This window comes from Mobula birostris, chromosome 13 (assembly GCF_030028105.1).
Source record: "Mobula birostris isolate sMobBir1 chromosome 13, sMobBir1.hap1, whole genome shotgun sequence".
NCBI lineage: Eukaryota > Metazoa > Chordata > Chondrichthyes > Myliobatiformes > Myliobatidae > Mobula > Mobula birostris.
Genome location: NC_092382.1, coordinates 24565540 through 24587279, shown reverse-complemented (window position 1 = coordinate 24587279; position 21740 = coordinate 24565540). Strand labels below are relative to the sequence as shown.

The 21740-nt window shown below is 55.4% G+C and overlaps 1 protein-coding gene across 1 annotated transcript in view; it reads right to left on the bottom strand.

Annotated features, from left to right (window-relative positions):
- Positions 1-1880: 1880 nt before the first annotated feature.
- Positions 1881-21740, bottom strand: part of LOC140208579 (NACHT, LRR and PYD domains-containing protein 3-like) — a 125996-nt gene continuing 106136 nt past the window's right edge. Inside the window, exons 9-13 of the mRNA XM_072277337.1 lie at positions 3358-5095; positions 2824-2910; positions 2498-2668; positions 2181-2348; positions 1881-2034 (exon numbers count right to left, since the gene is read on the bottom strand). Of these exons, the coding sequence (XP_072133438.1) occupies positions 1947-2034; positions 2181-2348; positions 2498-2668; positions 2824-2910; positions 3358-5095 (2252 nt within the window). The 3' untranslated portion in view covers positions 1881-1946. The remainder of the gene's footprint in view (positions 2035-2180; positions 2349-2497; positions 2669-2823; positions 2911-3357; positions 5096-21740) is intronic.

Here is a 21740-nt window from a genome sequence, read left to right as displayed (position 1 = left end):
TACAGTAGAGGAGGCCGTGGAAAGACATGTCAGAATGGGAATGGGACGTGGAATTAAAATGTGTGGCCACTGGGAGATCCTGCTTTCTCTGGTGGACAGGGCTTAGTTGTTCAGCAAAGCGGTCTCCCAGTCTGCGTCGGGTCTCGCCAATATATAGAAGGCCACATCGGGAGCACCGGACGCAGAATATCACCCCAGTCGACTCACAGGTGAAGTGTTGCCTCACCTGGAAGGACTGTCTGGGGCCCTGAATGGTGGTGAGGGAGGAAGTGTAAGGGCATGTGTAGCACTTGTTCCGCTTACAAGGATTAGTGCTGGGTGGGAGATAGGTGGGAAGGGATGTGGGGGGGACGAATGGACAAGGGAGTCACTGGGATTGTGTGATGGAACGGCGTGGAGGGAGCTTCACGCTGTGTCTGACCCCGGGAGTGTGTGATGGGATGGTGTGGTGGGAGATTCACGCTGTGTCTGACCCCGGGAGTGTGTGATGGGACGGTGTGGAGGGAGCTTCACGCTGTGTCTGACCCCGGGAGTGTGTGATGGGACGGTGTGGTGGGAGATTCACGCTGTGTCTGACCCCGGGAGTGTGTGATGGGACGGTGTGGTGGGAGATTCACGCTGTGTCTGACCCCGGGAGTGTGTGATGGGACGGTGTGGTGGGAGATTCACGCTGTGTCTGACCCCGGGAGTGTGTGATGGGACGGTGTGGTGGGAGATTCACGCTGTGTCTGACCCCGGGAGTGTGTGATGGGACGGTGTGGTGGGAGATTCACTCTGTGTTTGACCCCGGGAGTGTGTGATGGGATGGTGTGGTGGGAGATTCACGCTGTGTCTGACCCCGGGAGTGTGTGATGGGACGGTGTGGTGGGAGATTCACGCTGTGTCTGACCCCACGAGTGTGTGATGGGACTTTATTTATCATTTCCCTTTTTTGTCCCCTTGCCCATCCTCTGGGTTCCCCCTCCTCACCCTTTTCCTTCTCCCTGGACCTCCTGTCCCATGATCCTCTCATATCCCCTTTTGCCAATCACCTGTCCAGCTCTTGGCTCCATCCCTCCCCCTCCTGTCTTCTCCTATCATTTTGGATCTCCCCCTCCCCCTCCCACTTCCAAATCTCTTACTAGCTCTTCCTTCAGTTCGTCCTCACGAATGGTTTCGGCCTAAAACGTCGACTGCACCTCTTCCTAGAGATGCTGCCTGGCCTGCTGTGTTCACCAGCAACTTTGATGCGTGTTGTTTATTATCAAAGTTCTTATTTGTCACCATATACTACCCCGAGATTCATTTTATTGCAGTCATTTACAGGACAATAAATCAATATAGCAGAATTTATGAAAAACTATACAAAAACAAAGAGTAACCAACAAGCAACGTGCAAAGGAAGGGAAATTTGTGCAAATAAAATATTAAATAATACTGACACGAGTTGTAAATTATTTGAAAGTGAGTCCGTAGGTTGTGGAATCAGTTCAGAGATGATGTGAGTGAAGTTATCCACGCCGGTGTCTCAGAAAAACCCCGCCATCATCGGGCCCTTCCTGTCTGTGTAATTCCCCGGCATGAAACGTAAAAGTTGCCCGTGAACGCAGCAGGCCAGCCAGCATTACGTACTCCCGGGATAATCCCACCCCGGGACACCGGCGTCCCAGACTGAGCCCCGGCCCCCGGGCTCTTCCTGTCTGTGTCATTCCCCGGGGTCCCGAACCCGCACATCCGGCAGAAGCAGCGCCGCCGGACAGGAGGCCGAAATACGTCACCACGGGAGACCAGCGAACGACGCACAGCGCGAGGCTGAAGCTAGTTCCGTTAAAAACGGTTGGGAATTAAACCTGGCGCGTGGCCATTAAAGGTAAGGGGAAGGTGGGGGGCGGGAGTTAAAGGGGAGGGCGGGGAATCGGCCAAACTGTCGGCATCCCGCGGGCGGGGATGTTCACACATTCAGATGTTCACACGAACACTGTCAGTCCGGGTCTGGGTTCCTGCAGAGATCTCAGTTCCTTCTCCCCGGTCTCACTGAACAGATTCCCCCGCAGCCTGAAACAGATGGGAGAATAAAGATGAAATAAACAGATCACACAACAGTGTCAGTAACAGGGGACAACACTCACAGACAAATATCACCAGAAAACCCGCGGATCCGCTGATATTTTATCACATTGAACATTAACACAAACACTCACCGGATCCACTCCAGACTCGGGAGGGTCAGTATGAGGCGGCGGAGAGCGGGGACAGATCGGTCTGTCAGCGAATTTGTTCCCAGCTCCAGCACCGTCAGTGATGGGTTTGTACTGAGAGCGGAGACGAGATCCTCGGCACCAGAATCTGTGAGACCGACATTGTCCAGCCTGGAGATGAGAGAGAGTGAGGGTGAAGGACACAGAGAGACCGGAGACGGTACAAATCCCCAGTCAGCAACACAATTACTGATCACATTAATGTTCAGTGTCAGACACCCAGTGACTGTAAACACAATCTCCCACAGTCTGGTACTTACTCCAGTGTCTGTATTTTACACTCCGGGTTCCTCAGAGCCGCAGACACCAGTTTCACTCCTGAATCTCCCAGTTTATTAGCACTCAGGTCCAGCTCTGTCACCGATGGTTTTGTACTGAGAGCGGAGACGAGATCCTCGACACCAGAATCTGTGAGACCGACATTCCTCAGCCTGGAGATGAGAGAGAGTGAGGGTGAAGGACACAGAGAGACAGGAGACGGTACAAATCCGCAGTGTTTATCAGTAACACAATTACTGATCACATTAATGTTCAGTGTCAGACACCCAGTGACTGTAAACACAATCTCCCACAGTCTGGTACTTACCACAGTGTCTGTATTTTACACTCCGGGTTCCTCAGAGCCGCAGACACCAGTTTCACTCCTGAATCTCCCAGGTCATTAAAACTCAGTCTAAACACAAACAGACAAATTGATAAACAAAGTGATTCAAACTGTGGGTCTGAGGGAATTTCTCTCACTCGGATATTTCAGGAAACATTAAACCCTTCAGTAAATCACTGATCGGAGTTCCCGTCACTGTCAATGTCCCTCACTGCCCAGCTCCAGGGTATTCACCGAATGTCAGTAATTTAGTCTGTCGGTGTGACCCTGTAAACTCCACATATTCTGTCTCATTCCCCGATGGCTAGAAACGTGTTCCTGGAGTGAGAGGGTCGGGAGGGGCAGGGATGAAGGAGGAACGGGGATGGGGAAGAGAGATCCCACAGGAGGAAGGGGGATGGCATTTGTCACAATTCTTCACAATCGTATTTATCACAGTTTTACCCAAATCCCTTTACATTGAAACAACACAACTGGACAGTTTCACAGTTCAGAGTGAGAGATAAATCAAGTTACCCCAACTCCCGGCACTTGTGCAGCCCGGGTCCCAGCCGCTGGATTCCTTCACACTGAATGTGGCAGTTCTCCAGATCGAGGTGTTTTATTGTATCACAGAGTCCGATGACATGAGACAGGACCGCGCAGTCAATCGGGGTCAGTGTCATTCCACTGAATGAAAGTGTTTTCACGGATCCCAGTGCGGCCTGAGCCAGTCCACGATTCTGAGACTCAAACAGGTAGTGCAATGTGTTCAGGAGGCTCCTTTTACCAGATTCACTCCATGTGTTTCCACTCTGGCGTTTAACCTCCTCCTTCACCCAGTCAATCACCCGGCAGGTTGTTTGATGAGGAAATGGACCCAGAAACTCCTCCAGGCCCCGAGCTGTCATTGGGGAGGAGAGACCAGCAACAAAACGGAGAAATACCTCAAATCGCCCATCTGTCGTGCTGTGGGCTTCAGTGAGGAATTTCAGGATATTCCCGGGATGTGGATTCAGGAATTGTGCGACTGCAGCTGCAAACTCTTGGATGGTGAGATGTGGGAATGTGTACACCACGCTCCGGACTGAATCCTCTCTCTCCAAAAGCTCCATCAGGAACCCGGACAGGAACTGGGAAGGCTGCAGATTGTAGTTGATCAAATCTCCATCTGTAAACACAATCTTCTTCTCGAACACTCCTCTGAAGGCCATCTGACCAACCCTGAGTAACACATCACGGGGGTTCTCAATCTCACGGCCGTGGTTTTTCAGGATGTTGTAAATATAGTAGGAATACAGTTGGGTGATGGTCTTGGGAACTCGCTGTGGGTCCCTGACTCTTTGTGTGAAGAAGGGGCCCAGTGCCAGAACGAGGATCCAGCAGTAGGAGGGGTTGTAGCTCATGGTGTACAGGATCTCGTTCTCCTTCACGTGTTTGAAAACAGCTGCTGCCACTGTCTGATCTTCAAAATGCCTGATGAAATATTCCTTCCGTTCCTCACCAACAAATCCCAGGATTTCAGCCCAGATACTGATCTCTGCCTTTTCCAATAAATGTAACGCAGTGGGGCGGGTGGTCACCAGCACTGAACACCCTGGGAGCAGCTTGTGCTGGATTAAACTGTACACAATGTCAGAAACTTCACACCACCACTCGGGATCTGGGCACTGGTGCTTGGGTTCTGTATCTCTCAGACTGTCAGCAAAATCGATTCTGTGTTTGAATTCATCCAAACCATCGAATATAAACAGCAATCCCTCTGGGTTCTTCCAGACCTCCCTCAGGATATTCCCAAAGTAAGGATACTGATCCAGAATCAGTTCCTTCAGGTTTATTCTGCAGTTAATGGAGTTTAAATCCCGGAATTTGAAACTGAAGACAAACTGGAATTGTTGGAATATTTTCCCTGTGACCCAGTCATAAACAATCTTTTGTACCATTGTTGTTTTCCCGATCCCTGGCACTCCGGCCACTGCTGCCGAACGCCCAGATTTGGATTTACTCCGGGAAAAGCTGCTCTGGAACAGCTGATCAGTGCGGATTTTTTCCAGCTCTCTGCGGAGATGTTCCTCTCTCCACTCCTCGTGGTCTCTGCCTCTTGCCAGCAGCTCATGTTCCACCAGTCTCCGATCTCGAACAGTAGAAATGACCGTGAGCTCAGCGTATCGATCAACCAGCTGGAAAACCTTCACCTTCTCCCTCATCAGGATCGTGTTCACTCTCAGTGTTTCAGTTTGTGCCCGCAGAGTCTCCTTGTGTTTCTGTTGAACATCTTCCATGGGAACAGACAGTGAACAAACTGTTAGATGCCTCAACTCAGAACTCAGTATTTAAATACACAAGAGTTAGCTCAAAGCTATTGCATTAATTGGGGTCTCACAGTGTGTCAGGAACCTTTTGAGGCCTGTGGGGTCTCACAGTGTGTCAGGACCCTCTCAGGGGTGTGTGGGGTCTCACAGTGTGTCAGGTCCCTCTCAGGGGTGTGTGGGGTCTTACAGTGTGTCAGGACACTGTTAGGGGTGTGTGGGGTTGCACAGTGTATCAAGAGCCTGTCAGGGGTGTGTGGGGTCTCAGAGTGTGTCAGGACCCTCTCAGGGTTGTTTGAGGGATCATAGTGTGTCAGGACCCACAATGTGTCAGTGTTTCACCGTGCGTCGGGACACTATCAGGGGTGTGTGCGGTCTCACAGTGTGTCAGGACCCTGTCAGGGGTGTGTGGGGTCTCACAGTCTGTCAGGACGCTGTCACGGGTTTCTGGGGTTTTGCAGTGTGTCAGGACCCTGTTACTGGTTTGCGGGGTTTCACAGTGTGTCAGGACCCTTTTCTTGGGGTGGGGGGTCTCAGAGTGTGTCAGGACCCTGCCAGGGTTGTGTGGGGTCTCACAGTGTGTCAGGTCCCTGTCAGGGGTGTGTGGGGTCTCACAGTGTGTCAGGACCCTGTCAGGGGTGTGTGGGGTCTCACAGTGTGTCAGGACCCTGCCAGGGTTGTGTGGGGTCTCACAGTGTGTCAGGTCCCTGTCAGGGGTGTGTGGGGTCTCACAGTGTGTCAGGTCCCTCTCAGGGGTGTGTGGGGTCTTACAGTGTGTCAGGACACTGTTAGGGGTGTGTGGGGTTGCACAGTGTATCAAGAGCCTGTCAGGGGTGTGTGGGGTCTCAGAGTGTGTCAGGACCCTCTCAGGGTTGTTTGAGGGATCATAGTGTGTCAGGACCCACAATGTGTCAGTGTTTCACCGTGCGTCGGGACACTATCAGGGGTGTGTGCGGTCTCACAGTGTGTCAGGACCCTGTCAGGGGTGTGTGGGGTCTCACAGTCTGTCAGGACGCTGTCACGGGTTTCTGGGGTTTTGCAGTGTGTCAGGACCCTGTTACTGGTTTGCGGGGTTTCACAGTGTGTCAGGACCCTTTTCTTGGGGTGGGGGGTCTCAGAGTGTGTCAGGACCCTGCCAGGGTTGTGTGGGGTCTCACAGTGTGTCAGGTCCCTGTCAGGGGTGTGTGGGGTCTCACAGTGTGTCAGGACCCTGTCAGGGGTGTGTGGGGTCTCACAGTGTGTCAGGACCCTGCCAGGGTTGTGTGGGGTCTCACAGTGTGTCAGGTCCCTGTCAGGGGTGTGTGGGGTCTCACAGTGTGTCAGGTCCCTGTCAGGGTTGTGTGGGGTCTCACAGTGTGTCAGGTCCCTGTCAGGGGTGTGTGGGGTCTCACAGTGTGTCAGGACCCTGTCAGGGGTGTGTGGGGTCTCACAGTGTGTCAGGACCCTGCCAGGGTTGTGTGGGGTCTCGCAGTGTGTCAGGCCCTTGTCAGGGGTGTGTGGTCTCACAGTGTGTCAGGACCCCTCTGGGGTGTGTGGGGTCTCACAGTGTTTCTGAACCCTGTCACGGGTGTGTGGGGTCTCACAGTGTGTCAGGTCCCTGTCAGGGGTGTGTGGGGTTTCACTGTGTGTCAGGGCACTGTGAGTGGTTTGTGCGGTTTCACAGTGTGTCAGGATCTTGTGGTGGTTGTGGGGGGTCTCACAGTGTGTCAGGATGCTGTTGTGGGGGCTCTAGGTCAGGATGCTGTTGTGGGGGATCTAACAGTGAGTCAGAACCCTCTCAGGTGTGTATGGGATCGCAATGTGTGTCAGGACCCTGTCAGGGCTGTGTGGCGTCTCACAGTGCGTCAGGTCACTGTCAGGGGTGTGTTGGATCTCACAGTGTGTCAGGACCATTTTGGGGTGTGTCGGGTCTCACAGTGCGTCAGGAGCCCTTTCAGGTGTGTGTGGGGTCTCACAGTGTGTCAGGTCCCTGTCAGGAGTGTGTGGGGTCTCACAGTGTAACAGGACACTGTCTGTCAGTTGTGTGTGGGGTCTCACAGCGTGTTTGAACCATACCAGGGGTGTGTGGGTTCTCACAGTCTGTCAGGACGCTGTCACGGGTTTGTGGGGTTTCACTGTGTGTCAGGACCCAGTGATTTGTTTGGGGGTCTCACAGTGTGTTGGGACCCTTTTCTGGGGGTGGGGGGGAATCTCACAGTGTGTCAGGATCCTTTTGGGGTGTGTGGGGTCTCACAGTGCTTCTGAACCCTGTCAGGGGTGTGTGGGATCGCACCGTGTGTCAGGACCCTCTCAGGGGTGTATGCGGTCTTACAGTGTGTCAGGACCCTACCTAGGTTGTGTGAGGTCTCACAGTGTGTCTGGACCCTGTCTGTCAGTTGTGTGTGTGGTCTTAAAGTGTGTCAGGTCCCTGTCAGTGGTGTGTGGGGTGTGACAGTGTGTCAGGACCTTTTCAGGTGTGTGTGGGGTCTCACAGAGTGTCAGGACCGTGTGAATAGTGTGTGGGATATCAATGTGTGTCAGGACCCTGTCAGGGGTGTGTGGCGTCTCACAATGTGTCAGGTCCCTGTCAGAGTGTGTGGGGTCTCACACTGTGTCAGGACCCTGTCGGGTTGTGTGAGGTCTCACAGTGTGTCAGGGCCCTGTCGGGTTGTGTGAGGTCTCACAGTGTGTCAGGGCCCTCTCAGGCGTGTGTGGCATCTCACAGCATTTCCTGAGCCTGTCAGGGGTGTGTGCAGTCTCACAGTGTGACAGGACGCTGTCATGGGGGTGTGGGGTCTTACAGTTTGACTGGACAGTGCCAGGGGTGTGTGGGGTTTCACAGTATGTCAGGACCCTGTCAGGGGTGTGTGGGGTCTCACAGTGTGTCAGGACCCTGCCAGGGGTGTGTGGGGTCTCACAGTGTGTCAGGACCTTTTCAGGTGTGTGTGGGGTCTCACAGAGTGTCAGGACCGTGTGAATAGTGTGTGGGATATCAATGTGTGTCGGGACCCTGTCAGGGGTGTGTGGCGTCTCACAATGTGTCAGGTCCCTGTCAGAGTGTGTGGGGTCTCACACTGTGTCAGGACCCTGTCGGGTTGTGTGAGGTCTCACAGTGTGTCAGGGCCCTGTCGGGTTGTGTGAGGTCTCACAGTGTGTCAGGGCCCTCTCAGGCGTGTGTGGCATCTCACAGCATTTCCTGAGCCTGTCAGAGGTGTGTGCGGTCTCACAGTGTGACAGGACCCTGTCATGGGGGTGTGGGGTCTTACAGTTTGACTGGACAGTGCCAGGGGTGTGTGGGGTTTCACAGTATGTCAGGACCCTGTCAGGGGTGTGTGTGGTCTCACAGTGTGTCAGGAACGTGTCAATAGTGTCTGGGGTCTCACAGTTTGTCAGGACCCTGTCAGGGGTGTGTGGGGTCTCACAGTGTGTCAGGACCCTGTCAGGGGTGTGTGGGGTCTCACAGTGTGTCAGATAACTGTCAGGGGTGGTCTCACAGTGTGTCAGGAGCCTCTCAGATGTGTGTGGGATCTCAATCTGTGTCAGGACCCTCTCACGTGAGTGTGGCATCTCACAATGTGTCAGGTTGCTGTCAGGGGTGTGTGGGGTCTCGTAGTGTGTCAGGACCCTGCCAGGGGTGTGCGCAGTGTCTCACAGTGTGTCAGGTCCTTGTCAGAGGTGTGTGGGGTCTCAGTGTGTCAGGACCCTGCCAGGGTTGTGTGGTGTTTCACAGTGTGTCAGAACACTCTGAGTGGTGTGTGGGGTCTCACAGTGTGCCAGAACCCTCTCAGATGTGTGTGGGATCGCACTGTGTGTCAGCACCCTGTCAGGTGTGTGTGGGGTCTCACAGTGTGTCTGGACTGTGTCAATAGTGTCTGGGGTCTCACAGTGTGTCAGGACCCTGTCGGGAGTGTGTGGGGTCTCACAGTGCGTCATCACCCTCTCGGGTGTGTGTGAGGTATCACAGTGTGTCAGGACCCTCTCACGTGTGTGTGGCATCTCACAATGTGTCAGGTTGCTGTCAGGGGTGTGTGGGGTCTCACCGTGTGTCAGGCTCCTGTCAGGGGTGTGTGGGGTCTCACACTGTGTCAGGACTCTGTCAGGGGTGTGTGGGGTCTCACCGTGTGTCAGGGTCCTCTTAGGGGTGTGTGGGGTCTCACAGTATGTCAGGACTATGTCAGGGGTGTGTGGGGTCTCACAGTGTGTCAGGACCCTGTCAGGGGTGTGTGGGGTCTCACAGTGTGTCAGGGTCCTGTCAGGGGTGTGTGGGGTCTCACAGTGTATCAGGGTCCTGTAAGGGGTGTGTGGGGTCTCACAGAGTGTCATCAGTGTGAAAGTAAGCATGCAAGTACAGCAGGCAGCGAAGCAAGCTAATGGCATGCTGGCCTTCATAACAAGGGGAATTGAGTATTAGAGCAAAGAAGTCCTTCTGCAGTTGTACAGGGCCCTGGTGAGACCACACCTGGAGTACTGTGTGCAGTTTTGGTCTCCAAATTTGAGGAAGGACATTCTTGCTATTGAGGGAGTGCAGCGTAGGTTCACAAGGTTAATTCCCGGGATGGCGGGACTGTCATATGTCGAAAGATTGGAACGACTGGGCCTGTATACTCTGGAATTTAGAAGCCTGAGAGGGGATCTTATTGAAACATTTATAATTATTAAGGGATTGGACATGCTGGAGGCAGGAAACATGTTCCTGCTGATGGGTGAGTCCAGAACCAGAGGCCACAGTTTAAGAATAAGGGATAGGCCATTTAGAACGGAGTTGAGGAAAAACTTTTTCACCCAGAGAGTGGCGGATATATTGAACGCTCTGCACCGGAAGGCTGTGGAGGCAAAGTCTCTGGATGCTTTCAAGAAAGAGATGGATAGAGCTCTTAAAGATAGTGGAATCAAAGGTTACGTGATAAGGCAGGAACTGGATTCTGATTGTGGATGATCAGCCATGATCACAGTGAATGGTGGTTCAGGCTCGAAGGGTCGAATGGCCTACTCCTGCATCTAATGTCTCTTGTCTATTTTCTATAGGACCCTGTCCGGGGTATGTGGGGTCTCACAGTGTGTCAGGACCATGTCAGCGGTGTGTAGGGTCTCGCTGTGTGTCAGCACCCTGTCGGGTGTGTAGGGTCTCACAGTGTGTCAGGTCCTCGTCAGAGGTGGTGGTGTCTGACAATGCGTCAGGGCCCTGTCAGGGGAGTGTAGGGTCTCACAGTGTGTCAGGACCCCTCAGGGGTGAGTGGGGTCCCACAGTGTTTCTGAACCCTGTCAGGCGTGTGTGCCGTTTCACAATGTGTCAGGAGCCTTTTGGGGCCTTTGGGGTCTCACAGTGTGTCAGGACCATGTCAGGAGTGTGCGGGATCCCACAGTGTGTCCGGACCCTGTCAGGGGTGTGTGGGGTCTCACAGTGTGTCAGGGCCCTGTCAGGGGTGTGTAGGGTCTCGCTGTGTGTCAGCACCCTGTCAGGGGTGTGTAGGGTCTCACAGTGTGTCAGGTCACCGTCAGAGGTGTGTGGGGTCTGACAGTGTGTCAGAACCCTTTCATGTGTGTGTGGTGTCGTGTGGTGTGTCACGATCCTATCAGGGGTGTGTGTGGTCTCACAGTGTGTCAGGACCCTGTCGGTGGTTTGTGGGGTCTCACAGTGTGACAGGTCCCTGTTAGGGGCCTGTGGGGTCTCACAGTGTGTCAGAACCCTGCCTGGGGTGTTTGGGGTCTCACAGTGTGTCAGGAACCTATCCAGAGTGTGTGGGGTCTCACAGTGTGTCAGGACCCTTTTGGGGTGTGTCGGGTCTCACAGTGTGTCAGGACCCTATCCAGGGCGTGTACGGTCTCACAGCGTGTCCCGACCCTGTCAGGGCTGTGCGGCGTCTCACACTGTGTCAGGTACCTGTCAAGGGTTTGTTTGGGTCTCACACTGTGTCAGGGTCCTGTTAGGGGTGTGTGGCGTCTCACAGTGTGTCAGAGTCCTGTTAGGGGTGTGTGGGGTCTCAGTGTGTCAGTGTCCTGTCAGGGGTGTGTGGGGTATCACAGTGTGTCAGGACCCTGCCAGTGGTTTGTGGGGTCTCACAGTGTGTCAGGACCGTGCCAGGGGTGTGTGGGGTCTCACAGTGTATCAGGACCCTTTGATGTGTGTGTGGTGTCGTGTGGTGTGTCACGATACTGTCAGGGGTGTGTGTGGTCTCACAGTGTGTCAGAACCCTGCCTGGGTTGTTTGGGGTCTCACAGTGTGTCTGGACCCTGCCAGGTGTGTGTGGGGTCTCACAGTGTGTCAGGACCCTTTTGGGGCCTGTGGGGTCTCACAGTGCGTCAGGACCCTGCCAGGGTTGTGTGGGATCGCAAAGTGCATCAGGGCCCTGCCAGGGGTGTGTCGGATCTCACAGTCTCTCAGGACCCTATCCTGGGTGTGTGGGGTCTCACAATGTGTCAGGATCCTTTTGGGGTGTGTGGCGTCTCACAGTGTGTCAGGACCCTTTTGGGGCCTGTGGGGTCTCACAGTGTGTCAGGACCATGTCAGGAGTGTGTGGGATCCCACAGTGTGTCCGGACCCTGTCAGGAGTGTGTGGGATCCCACAGTGTGTCCGGACCCTGTCAGGGGTGTGTAGGGTCTCGCTGTGTGTCAGCACTCTGTCAGGTGTGTGTAGGGTCTCACAGTGTGTCAGGTCACCGTCAGAGCTGTGTGGGGTCTGACAGTGTGTCAGGGCCCAGTCAGGGGAGTGTGCAGTCTCACAGTGTGTCAGGACCCTGTCGTGGTTGTTTGAGGTCTCACAGTGTGTCAGGATCCTGTCGGGGGTGTGTGGGGTCTCACAGTGTGTCAGAACCCTCTCAGATGTGTGTGGGATCGCAAAGTGTGTCTGGACCCTGTCAGGGGTGTGTGGGGTCTCAGAGTGCGTCAGGAACCTGCTAGGGTTGTGTGGGATCGCAATTTGTATCAGGACCCTGCCAGGTGTGTGTGGGATCGCAATCTGTGTCAGGACCCTGTCAGTTGTGTGGGGGGTCTCACAGTGTGTCAGAACCCTGTCAGTAGTGTGTGGGGTCTGACAATGTGACAGGACATTGTCAGGGGTGTGTGGAGTCTCACAGTGTGCCAGGACCCTGTGAGCGGTGTGTGTGTATCACAGTTCGTCAGGACCCTGTCAGGGTGTTTGGGGTCTCACAGTGTTTCTGTACCCTGTCAGGGGTGTCTGGGGTCTCACAGTGTGTCAGTGTCCTGTCAGGTGTGTGTGAGGTCTCACAGTGTGTCAGTGTCCTGTCAGGTGTGTGTGGAGTCTCACAGTGTGTCAGTGTCCTGTCAGGTGTGTGTGGGGCGTCACAGCTTGTCCTGACCCTGTCAGGGGTGTGTGGGGTCTCACAGTGTGTCAGGACCCTGTCACGGGTGTGTGGGGTCTCACAGTTTGTCAGGAACCTGTCGGGTGTGTTTGGGGTCTCACAGTGTGTCACGACACTGTCAGGGGTATGTCAGGTCTCACCGTGTGTCAAGATCCTTTCAAGGGTGTGGGGATCTCACAGAGTGCTTGGACCCTGTCAGGGGTGTGTGGGGTCTCACAGTGTGTTAGGACCCTGTCAGGGGTATGTGGGGTCTCACAGTGTGTCAGGATCCTGTCAGGGGTGTGTGGGGTCTCACAGTGTGTCAGGACCCTGTCAGGGGTGTGTGGGGTCTCACAGTGTGTCAGGACCCTGTCAGGGGTGTGTGGGGTCTCACAGTGTGTCAGGTCCCTGTCAGGGGTGTGTGGGGTCTCACAGTGTGTCAGGGTCCTGTAAGGGGTGTGTGGGGTCTCACAGAGTGTCATCAGTGTGAAAGTAAGCATGCAAGTACAGCAGGCAGTGAAGAAAGCTAATGGCATTCTGGCCTTCATAACAAGGGGAATTGAGTATTAGAGCAAAGAAGTCCTTCTGCAGCTGTACAGGGCCCTGGTGAGACCACACCTGGAGTACTGTGTGCCGTTTTGGTCTCCAAATTTGAGGAAGGACATTCTTGCTATTGAGGGAGTGCAGCGTAGGTTCACAAGGTTAATTCCCGGGATGGCGGGACTGTCATATGTCGAAAGATTGGAGCGACTGGGCCTGTATACTCTGGAATTTAGAAGCCTGAGAGGGGATCTTATTGAAACATATAAGATTATTAAGGGATTGAACATGCTGGAGGCAGGAAGCATGTTCCCGCTGATGGGTGAGTCCGGAACCAAAGGCCACAGTTTAAGAATAAAGGGTAGGCCATTTAGAATGGAGTTGAGGAAAAACTTTTTCACTCAGAGAGTGGCGGATATATTGAATGCTCTGCCCCAGAAGGCAGTGGAGGCCAAGTCTCTGGATGTTTTTTAGAAAGAGATGGATAGAGCTCTTAAAGATAGTGGAATCAAAGGTTACGTGATAAGGCAGGAACTGGATTCTGATTGTGGATGATCAGCCATGATCACAGTGAATGGTGGTTCAGGCTCGAAGGGTCGAATGGCCTACTCCTGCATCTAATGTCTCTTGTCTATTTTCTATAGGACCCTGTCCGGGGTATGTGGGGTCTCACAGTTTGTCAGGACCATGTCAGGAGTGTGTGGGGTCTCACAGTGTGTCCGGACCCTGTCAGGAGTGTGTAGGGTCTCGCTGTGTATCAGCACCCTGTCAGGGGTGTGTAGGGTCTCACAGTGTGTCAGGTCCCCGTCAGAGGTGTGTGGGGTCTGACAATGTGTCAGGGCCCTGTCAAGGGTGCGTGGGGTCGCACAGTGTGTCAGGACCATGCCAGGGGTGTGTGGGGTCTCACAGTGTGTCCGGACTCTTTCATGTGTGTGTGGTGTCGCGTAGTGTGTCACGATCCTGTGAGGGGTGTGTGTGGTCTCACAGTGTGTCAGGACTGTGTCAGGGTTGTGTGGGGTCTCACAGTTTTCAGGAGCCTGTCAGGGGTGGGAGGGGTCTCACAGTGTGTCAGGAGCTGTGCCGGGGTGTGTGGGGTCTCACTGGTTGTCTGGACACTGATGTGTGTGGGATCACAATGTGTGTCAGGACCCTGTCAGGGTTATGTGGCGTCTCACAGTGCGTCATGTCCCTGTCAGGGGTGTGTGGCGTCTGACAGTGCGTCATGTCCCTTCTGGGGTGTGGGGGGTCTCACAGCGTTTCTGAACCCTGTCAGGGGTGTGTGCGGTCTCACATGTGTCAGGACCTTTTTGGGGCCTGTGGGGTCTCACAGTGTGTCAGGACCCTTTTGGGGTGTGTGGTGTCTCACAGTGTGTCAGGACCCCTCTGGGGTGAGTGGGGTCCCACAGTGTTTCTGAACCCTGTCAGGCATGTGTGCCGTCTCACAATGTGTCAGGACCCTTTTGGGGCCTGTGGGGTCTCACAGTGTGTCAGGACCATGTCAGGAGTGTGTGGGGTCCCACAGTGTGTCCGGACACTGTGAGGGGTGCGTGGAATCTCTCAGTGTCTCAGGTCCCCGTCAGAGGTGTGTGGGGTCTGACAATGTGTCGGGGCCCTGTCAGGGGTACGTGGGATCTCACAGAGTGTCAGGACCCTTTCAGGAGTGTGTTGGATCTCACAGTCTGTCAGGACCATATCCAGGGTGTGTGGGTCTCACAGTGTGTCAGGAACCTGTCTGTCAGTTGTGTGTGTGGTCTCACAATGTGTCAGGACCGTGCCAGGGATGTCTGGGGTCTCACAGTGCGTCACGTCCCTGTCAGGGATGTGTGGCGTCTCACAGTGCGTCAGGACCCTGTCAGGTGTGTGTGGCGTCCACAATGTGTCAGGACCCCTCTGGGGTGTGTTGGGTCCCACAGTGTTTCTCAACCCTGTCAGGCATGTGTGCTGTCTCACAATGTGTCAGGACCCTTTTGGGGCCTGTGGGGTCTCACAGTATGTTTGGACCCCCTCAGGGGTGTGTCGGATCTCATAGTCTGTCAGGACCCTATCCTGGGTGTGTGGTGTCTCACAATGTGTCAGGAACCTTTTGGGGTGTGTGGGGTCTCACAGTGTGTCAGGACCCTGTCAGGGGTGTATGGGGTCTCATAGTGCGTCAGGACCCTGCCAGGGGTATGTGGGATCGCAGTGTGTGTCAGGACCCTGTCAGGTGTGTGTGGCGTCTACAGTGGGTCAGGACCCTGCCAGGGTTGTGTGGGGTTTCACGGTGTGTCAGGACACCGTGAGTGGTTTGTGGGGTTTCATTGTGTGTCAGAATCTGGTCGTGGGTGTGTGGGGCCTCACTGTGTGTCAGAACACTCTCAGATGTGTGTCGGATCGCATTGTGTGTCAGGACGCTGTCAGGAGTGTGTGGCGTCTCACAGTGTGTCAAGTCCCTGTCAGGTGTGTGTGGGGTCTTACAGTGTGTCAGGACTCTTTTGGGGCCTGTGGGGTCTCACAGTGTGTCAGAACCCTCTCAGGGGTGTGTCTATTCTCACAGTCTGTCAGGAACCTATCTAGGGTATGTGGGGTCTCACAGTGTGTCCGGACCCTGTCTGGTGTGTGTGGAGTCTCACAGTGTGTGAGGACCCTGTCGGGGGTGGGGGGGCGGTCTCACAGTGTGTCAGGAGACTCCTAAGTGTGTGTGGGATCTCAATGTGTGTCAGGACCCTGTCAGTTGTGTGTAGCGTCTCACAGTGTGTCAAGACGCTGTCAGGGTTGTTTGAGGTCTCACAGTGTGTCAGGACCCTGCCAGGGTTGTGTGGGATCGCAATGTGTATCAGGACCCTGTCAGGTGTGTGTGGCGTCCACCGTGGGTCAGGTCGCTGTCAGGGGTGTGTGGGGTCCCACAGTGTCTCTGAACCCTGTCAGGCATGTGTGCCATCTCACAATGTGTCAGAACACATTTGGGGTCTGTGGGGTCTCACAGTGTGTCAGGACCATGTCAGCGGTGTGTAGGGTCTCGCTGTGTGTCAGCACCCTGTCAGGGGTGTGTAGGGTCTCACAGTGTGTCAGGTCCTCGTCAGAGGTGTGTGGGGTCTGACAATGCGTCAGGGCCCTGTCATGGGTGTGTAGGGTCTCACAGTGTGTCAGGTCCTCGTCAGAGGTGGTGGGGTCTGACAATGCGTCAGGGCCCTGTCAGGGGTGTGTGCAGTCTCACAGTGTGTCAGGACCGTGCCAGGGGTGTGTGGGGTCTCACAGCGTGTCAGGACCCTTTCATGTGTGTGTGGTGTCGTGTGGTGGGTCACGATCCTATCGGAGGTGTGTGTGGTCTCACAGTGGGTCAGGACCCTGTCAGTGGTTTGTGGGGTCTCACAGTATGACAGGACCTTGTCAGAGGTATATGGGGTTTCACAGTGTGTCAGGACCGTGTCAATAGTGTGTGGGGTCTCACAGGGTGTCAGGACCCTGTTAGGTGTGTGTGGGGTCTCACAGTGTCTCTGGACCCTGTCAGGTGTGTGTGGCGTCTCACAGTGTGTCAGGACCCCTCATGTGTGAGTGGGGTCCCACAGTTTTTCTGAACCCTGTCAGGCATGTGTGCCATCTCACAATGTGTCAGGACCCTTTTGGGGCCTGTGGGGTCTCACAGTGTGTCAGGACCATGTCAGGAGTGTGTGGGATCCCACAGAGTGTCCGGACCCTGTCATGTGTGTGTAGGGTGTCGCTGTGTGTCAGGACCCTGTCAGGGGTGTGTGGCATCTCACAGTGTGTCAGGACCCCTCAGGTGTGAGTGGGGTCCCACAGTGTTTCTGAACCCTGTCAGGCGTGTGTGCCGTCTCACAATGTGAAGGACCCTTTTGGGGCCTGTGGGGTCTCAGAGTGTGTCAGCACCCTGTCAGGGGTGTGTAGGGTCTCACAGTGTGTCAGGTCACCGTCAGAGGTGTCTGGGGTCTGACAGTGTGTCAGGGCCCTGTCAGGCGTGTGTGCCATCTCACAATGTGTCAGGACCCTTTTGGGGGGTGTGGGGTCTCACAGTGTGTCAGGACTATGTCAGGAGTGTGCGGGATCCCACAGTGTGTCCGGACCCTGTCAGGGGTGTGTAGGGTCTTGCTGTGTGTCAGCACCCTGTCAGGGGTGTGTAGGGTCTCACAGTGTGTCAGGTCCCCGTCAGAGGTGTGTGGGGTCTGACAGTGTGTCAGGGCCCTGTCAGGGGTGTGTGGGGTCTGACAGTGTGTCAGGGCCCTGTCAGGGGTGTGTGCAGTCTCACAGTGTGTCAGGACCGTTCCATGGATGTGTGGGGTCTCACAGTTTGTCAGGACCCTTTCATGTGTGTGTGGTGTCGTGTGGTGTGTCACGATCCTATCAGGGGTGTGTGTGGTGTCACAGTGTGTCAGGACCCTGTCAGTGGTTTGTGGGGTCTCACAGTGTGACAGGTCCCTGTTAGGGGCCTGTGGGGTCTCACAGTGTGTCAGAACCCTGCCTGGGTTGTTTGGGGTCTCACAGTGTGTCAGGAACCTATCCAGAGTGTGTGGGGTCTCACAGTGCGTCAGGACCCTGCCAGGGGTATGTGGGATTGCAATATGTGTCAGGACCCTGTCAGGTGTGTGTTCGGTCTCGTAGTGTGTCAGGACCCTATCCAGGGTGTGTGGGGTCTCACAGTGCGTCAGGACCCTGCTAGGGTTGTGTGGGATCGCAATTTGTGTCAGGACCCTGCCAGGCGTGTGTGGGATCGCAATGTGTGTCAGGACCCTGTCAGGTGTGTGTGGCGTCCACAGTGGGTCAGGTCGCTGTCAGTGGTGTGTTAGGTCTCACGGTGTGTCTGGACCCTCTCAGGTGTGTGTGGGATCTTAATGCATGCCAGGACACCGTGAGTGGTTTGTGGGGTTTCACAGTGTTTCAGGATCTGGTCGTGGGTGTGTGGGGTCTCACTGTGTGTCAGAACACTCTGAGATGTGTGTGGGATCGCAATGTGTGCCAGGACGCTGTCAGGAGTGTGTGGCGTCTCACAGTACGTCACGTCCCTGTCAGGGGTGTGTGGGGTCTTACAGTGTGACAGGACCCTGTCTGGTGTGTGTGGAGTCTCACACTGTGTCATAAACCTGTCAGGGGTGTGTGGGGTCTCACAGTGTGTCAGGACCCTTTTGGGGTGTCTCGGGTCTCACAGTGTGTCAGGACCCTATCCAGGGTGTGTACGGTCTCACAGCGTGTCCCGACCCTGTCAGGGCTGTGCGGCGTCTCACACTGTGTCAGGTACCTGTCAAAGGTTTGTTTGGGTCTCACACTGTGTCAGGGTCCTGTTAGGGGTGTGTGGGGTCTCACAGTGTGTCAGGGTCCTGTTAGGGGTGTGTGGGGTATCACAGTGTGTCAGTGTCCTGTTAGGGGTGTGTGGCGTCTCATAGTGTGTCAGGACCCTGTCAGGGGTGTGTGGGGTCTCACAGTGTGTCAGGTCCCCGTCAGAGGTGTGTGGCGTCTGACAATGTGTCAGGGCTTTGTCAGGGGTGCGTGGCGTCTCACAGCGCGTCATGACCCTGTCAGTTGTCTGTGGGGTCTCACAATGTGTCAGGACCCTGCCTGGGCTGTGTGGGGTCTCACAGTGTGCCTGGACCCTGCCAGGTGTGTGTGGGGTCTCACTGGTTGTCTGGACACAGATGGGTCTGGGATCGCAATGTGTGTCAGGACCCTGTCAGGGGTGTGTGGCGTCTCACAGTGTGTCAGGACCCCTCAGGTGTGAGTGGGGTCCCACAGTGTTTCTGAACCCTGTCAGGTGTGTGTGCCGTCTCACAATGTGTCAGGACCCTTTTGGGGCCTGTGGGGTCTCACAGTGTGTTAGGACCCTCTCAGGGGTGTGTCGGATCTCACAGTCTCTCAGGACCCTATCCTGGGTGTGTGGGGTCTCACAATGTGTCAGGATCCTTTTGGAGCCTGTGGGGTCTCACAGTGTGTCAGGACCATGTCAGGAGTGTGTGGGATCCCACAGTGTGTCCGGACCCTGTCATGGGTGTGTAGGGTCTCGCTGTGTGTCAGCACTCTGTCAGGTGTGTGTAGGGTCTCACAGTGTGTCAGGTCACCGTCAGAGGTGTGTGGGGTCTGACAGTGTGTCAGGGCCCAGTCAGGGGAGTGTGCAGTCTCACAGTGTGTCAGGACCCTTTTGGGGCCTGTGGGGTCTCACAGTGTGTCAGGACCCTTTCATGTGTGTGTGGTGTCGTGTGGTGTGTCACGATCCTGTCAGGGGTGTGTGTGGTCTCACAGTGTGTCAGAACCCTCTCAGATGTGTGTGGGATCGCAATGTATGTCTGGACCTTGTCAGGGGTGTGTGTGGTCTCGTAGTGTGTCAGGACCCTATCCAGGGTGTGTGGGGTCTCAGAGTGCGTCAGGAACCTGCTAGGGTTGTGTGGGATCGCAATTTGTATCAGGACCCTGCCAGGTGTGTGTGGGATCGCAATGTGTGTCAGGACCCTGTCAGGTGTGCGTGGCGTCCACAGTGTGTCAGGACCCTGTCAGGGGTGTGTCGAGTCTCACAGTGTGTCATGTCCTCTCAGGTGTGTGTGGGGTCTCACAGTTTGTCAGGTCCCTGCTAGTGGTGTGTGGGGTCTCACAGAGTGTCGGACCCTGCCAGGGTTGTGTGGGGTCTCACAGTGTGTCAGGCCCCGGTCCGGGATGTGTGGGGTCTCACAGGGTGTCAGGGCCCTGTCAGGGGTGTGTGCGGTCTCACAGCGTTTCCAGAGCCTGCCAGGCATGTGTGCGGTCTCACAGTGTGTCAGGTCCTGTCAGGGGTGTGTGGCGTCTTCCAGTGTGTCAGGACCCTGTCAGGTGTGCGTGCCGTCTCACAGTGTGTCAGGACCCTGTCAGGTGTGTGGGGGGTCTCACAGTGTGTCAGAACCCTGTCAGTAGTGTGTGGGGTCTGACAATGTGACAGGACATTGTCAGGGGTGTGTGGAGTCTCACAGTGTGCCAGGACCCTGTGAGCGGTGTGTGTGTATCACAGTTTGTCATGACCCTGTCAGGGTGTTCGGGGTCTCACAGTGTTTCTGTACCCTGTCAGGGGTGTCTGGGGTCTCACAGTGTGTCAGTGTCCTGTCAGGGGTGTGTGGTGTCTCACAGTGTGTCAGGTCCGTGTCAGGGCTGTGTGGCGTCTTCCAGTGTGTCAGGACCCTGTCAGGTGTGTGGGGGGTCTCACAGTGTGTCAGGACCCTGTCAGGTGTGTGGGGGGTCTCACAGTGTGTCAGAACCCTGTCAGTAGTGTGTGGGGTCTGACAATGTGACAGGACATTGTCAGGGGTGTGTGGAGTCTCACAGTGTGCCAGGACCCTGTGAGTGGTGTGTGTGTATCACAGTTTGTCAGGACCCTGTCAGGGTGTTCGGGGTCTCACAGTGTTTCTGTACCCTGTCAGGGGTGTCTGGGGTCTCAGTGTGTCAGTGTCCTGTCAGGTGTGTGTGGGGTCTCACAGTGTGTCAGTGTCCTGTCAGGTGTGTGTGGAGTCTCACAGTGTGTCAGTGTCCTGTCAGGTGTGTGTGGGGCGTCACAGCTTGTCCTGACCCTGTCAGGGGTGTGTGGGGTCTCACAGTGTGTCAGGACCCTGTCACGGGTGTGTGGGGTCTCACAGTTTGTCAGGAACCTGTCAGGTGTGTTTGGGGTCTCACAGTGTGTCACGACACTGTCAGGGGTATGTCAGGTCTCACCGTGTGTCAAGATCCTTTCAAGGGTGTGGGGATCTCACAGAGTGCTTGGACCCTGTCAGGGGTGTGTGGGGTCTCACAGTGTGTTAGGACCCTGTCAGGGGTATGTGGGGTCTCACAGTGTGTCAGGACCCTGTCACGGGTGTGTGGGGTCTCACAGTTTGTCAGGAACCTGTCAGGTGTGTTTGGGGTCTCACAGTGTGTCACGACACTGTCAGGGGTATGTCAGGTCTCACCGTGTGTCAAGATCCTTTCAAGGGTGTGGGGATCTCACAGAGTGCTTGGACCCTGTCAGGGGTGTGTGGGGTCTCACAGTGTGTTAGGACCCTGTCAGGGGTATGTGGGGTCTCACAGTGTGTCAGGATCCTGTCAGGGGTGTGTGGGGTCTCACAGTGTGTCAGGACTGTGTCAGGGTTGTGTGGGGTCTCACAGTGTGTCAGGAGCCGGGCAGGGGTTTGTGGGGTCTCACAATGTGTCAGGACCCTGCCTGGGTTGTGTGGGGTCTCACAGTGTGCCTGGACCCTGCCAGGTGTGTGTGGGGTCTCAGTGGTTGTCTGGACACAGATGGGTGTGGGATCGCAATGTGTGTCAGGACCCTGTCAGGGGTTTGTGGCGTCTCACAGTGTGTCAAGTCCCTGTCAGGGGTGTGTGGGTCTTAGTGTGTCAGGACCCTTTTGGGGCCTGTGGGGTCTCACAGTGTGTCTGGACCCTGTCTGGTGTGTGTGGAGTCTCACAGTGCGTCAGGTCCCTGCCAGGTCCCTTTGGGGTCTCACAGTGTGTCAGGACCGTGTCAATAGTGTGTGGGGTCTCACAGTGTGACAGGACCCTGTTAGAGGAGTGCGGGGTCTCACAGTGTGTCAGGACCCTGTCAGGGGTTTGTGGCGTCTCACAGTGTGTCAAGTCCCTGTCAGGGGTGTGTGGGTCTTACAGTGTGTCAGGACCCTTTTGGGGCCTGTGGTGTCTCACAGTGTGTCTGGACCCTGTCTGGTGTGTGTGGAGTCTCACAGTGCGTCAGGTCCCTGCCAGGTCCCTTTGGGGTCTCACAGTGTGTCAGGACCGTGTCAATAGCGTGTGGGGTCTCACAGTGTGACAGGACCCTGTTAGAGGAGTGCGGGGTCTCACAGTGTGTCAGGACCCTGTCAG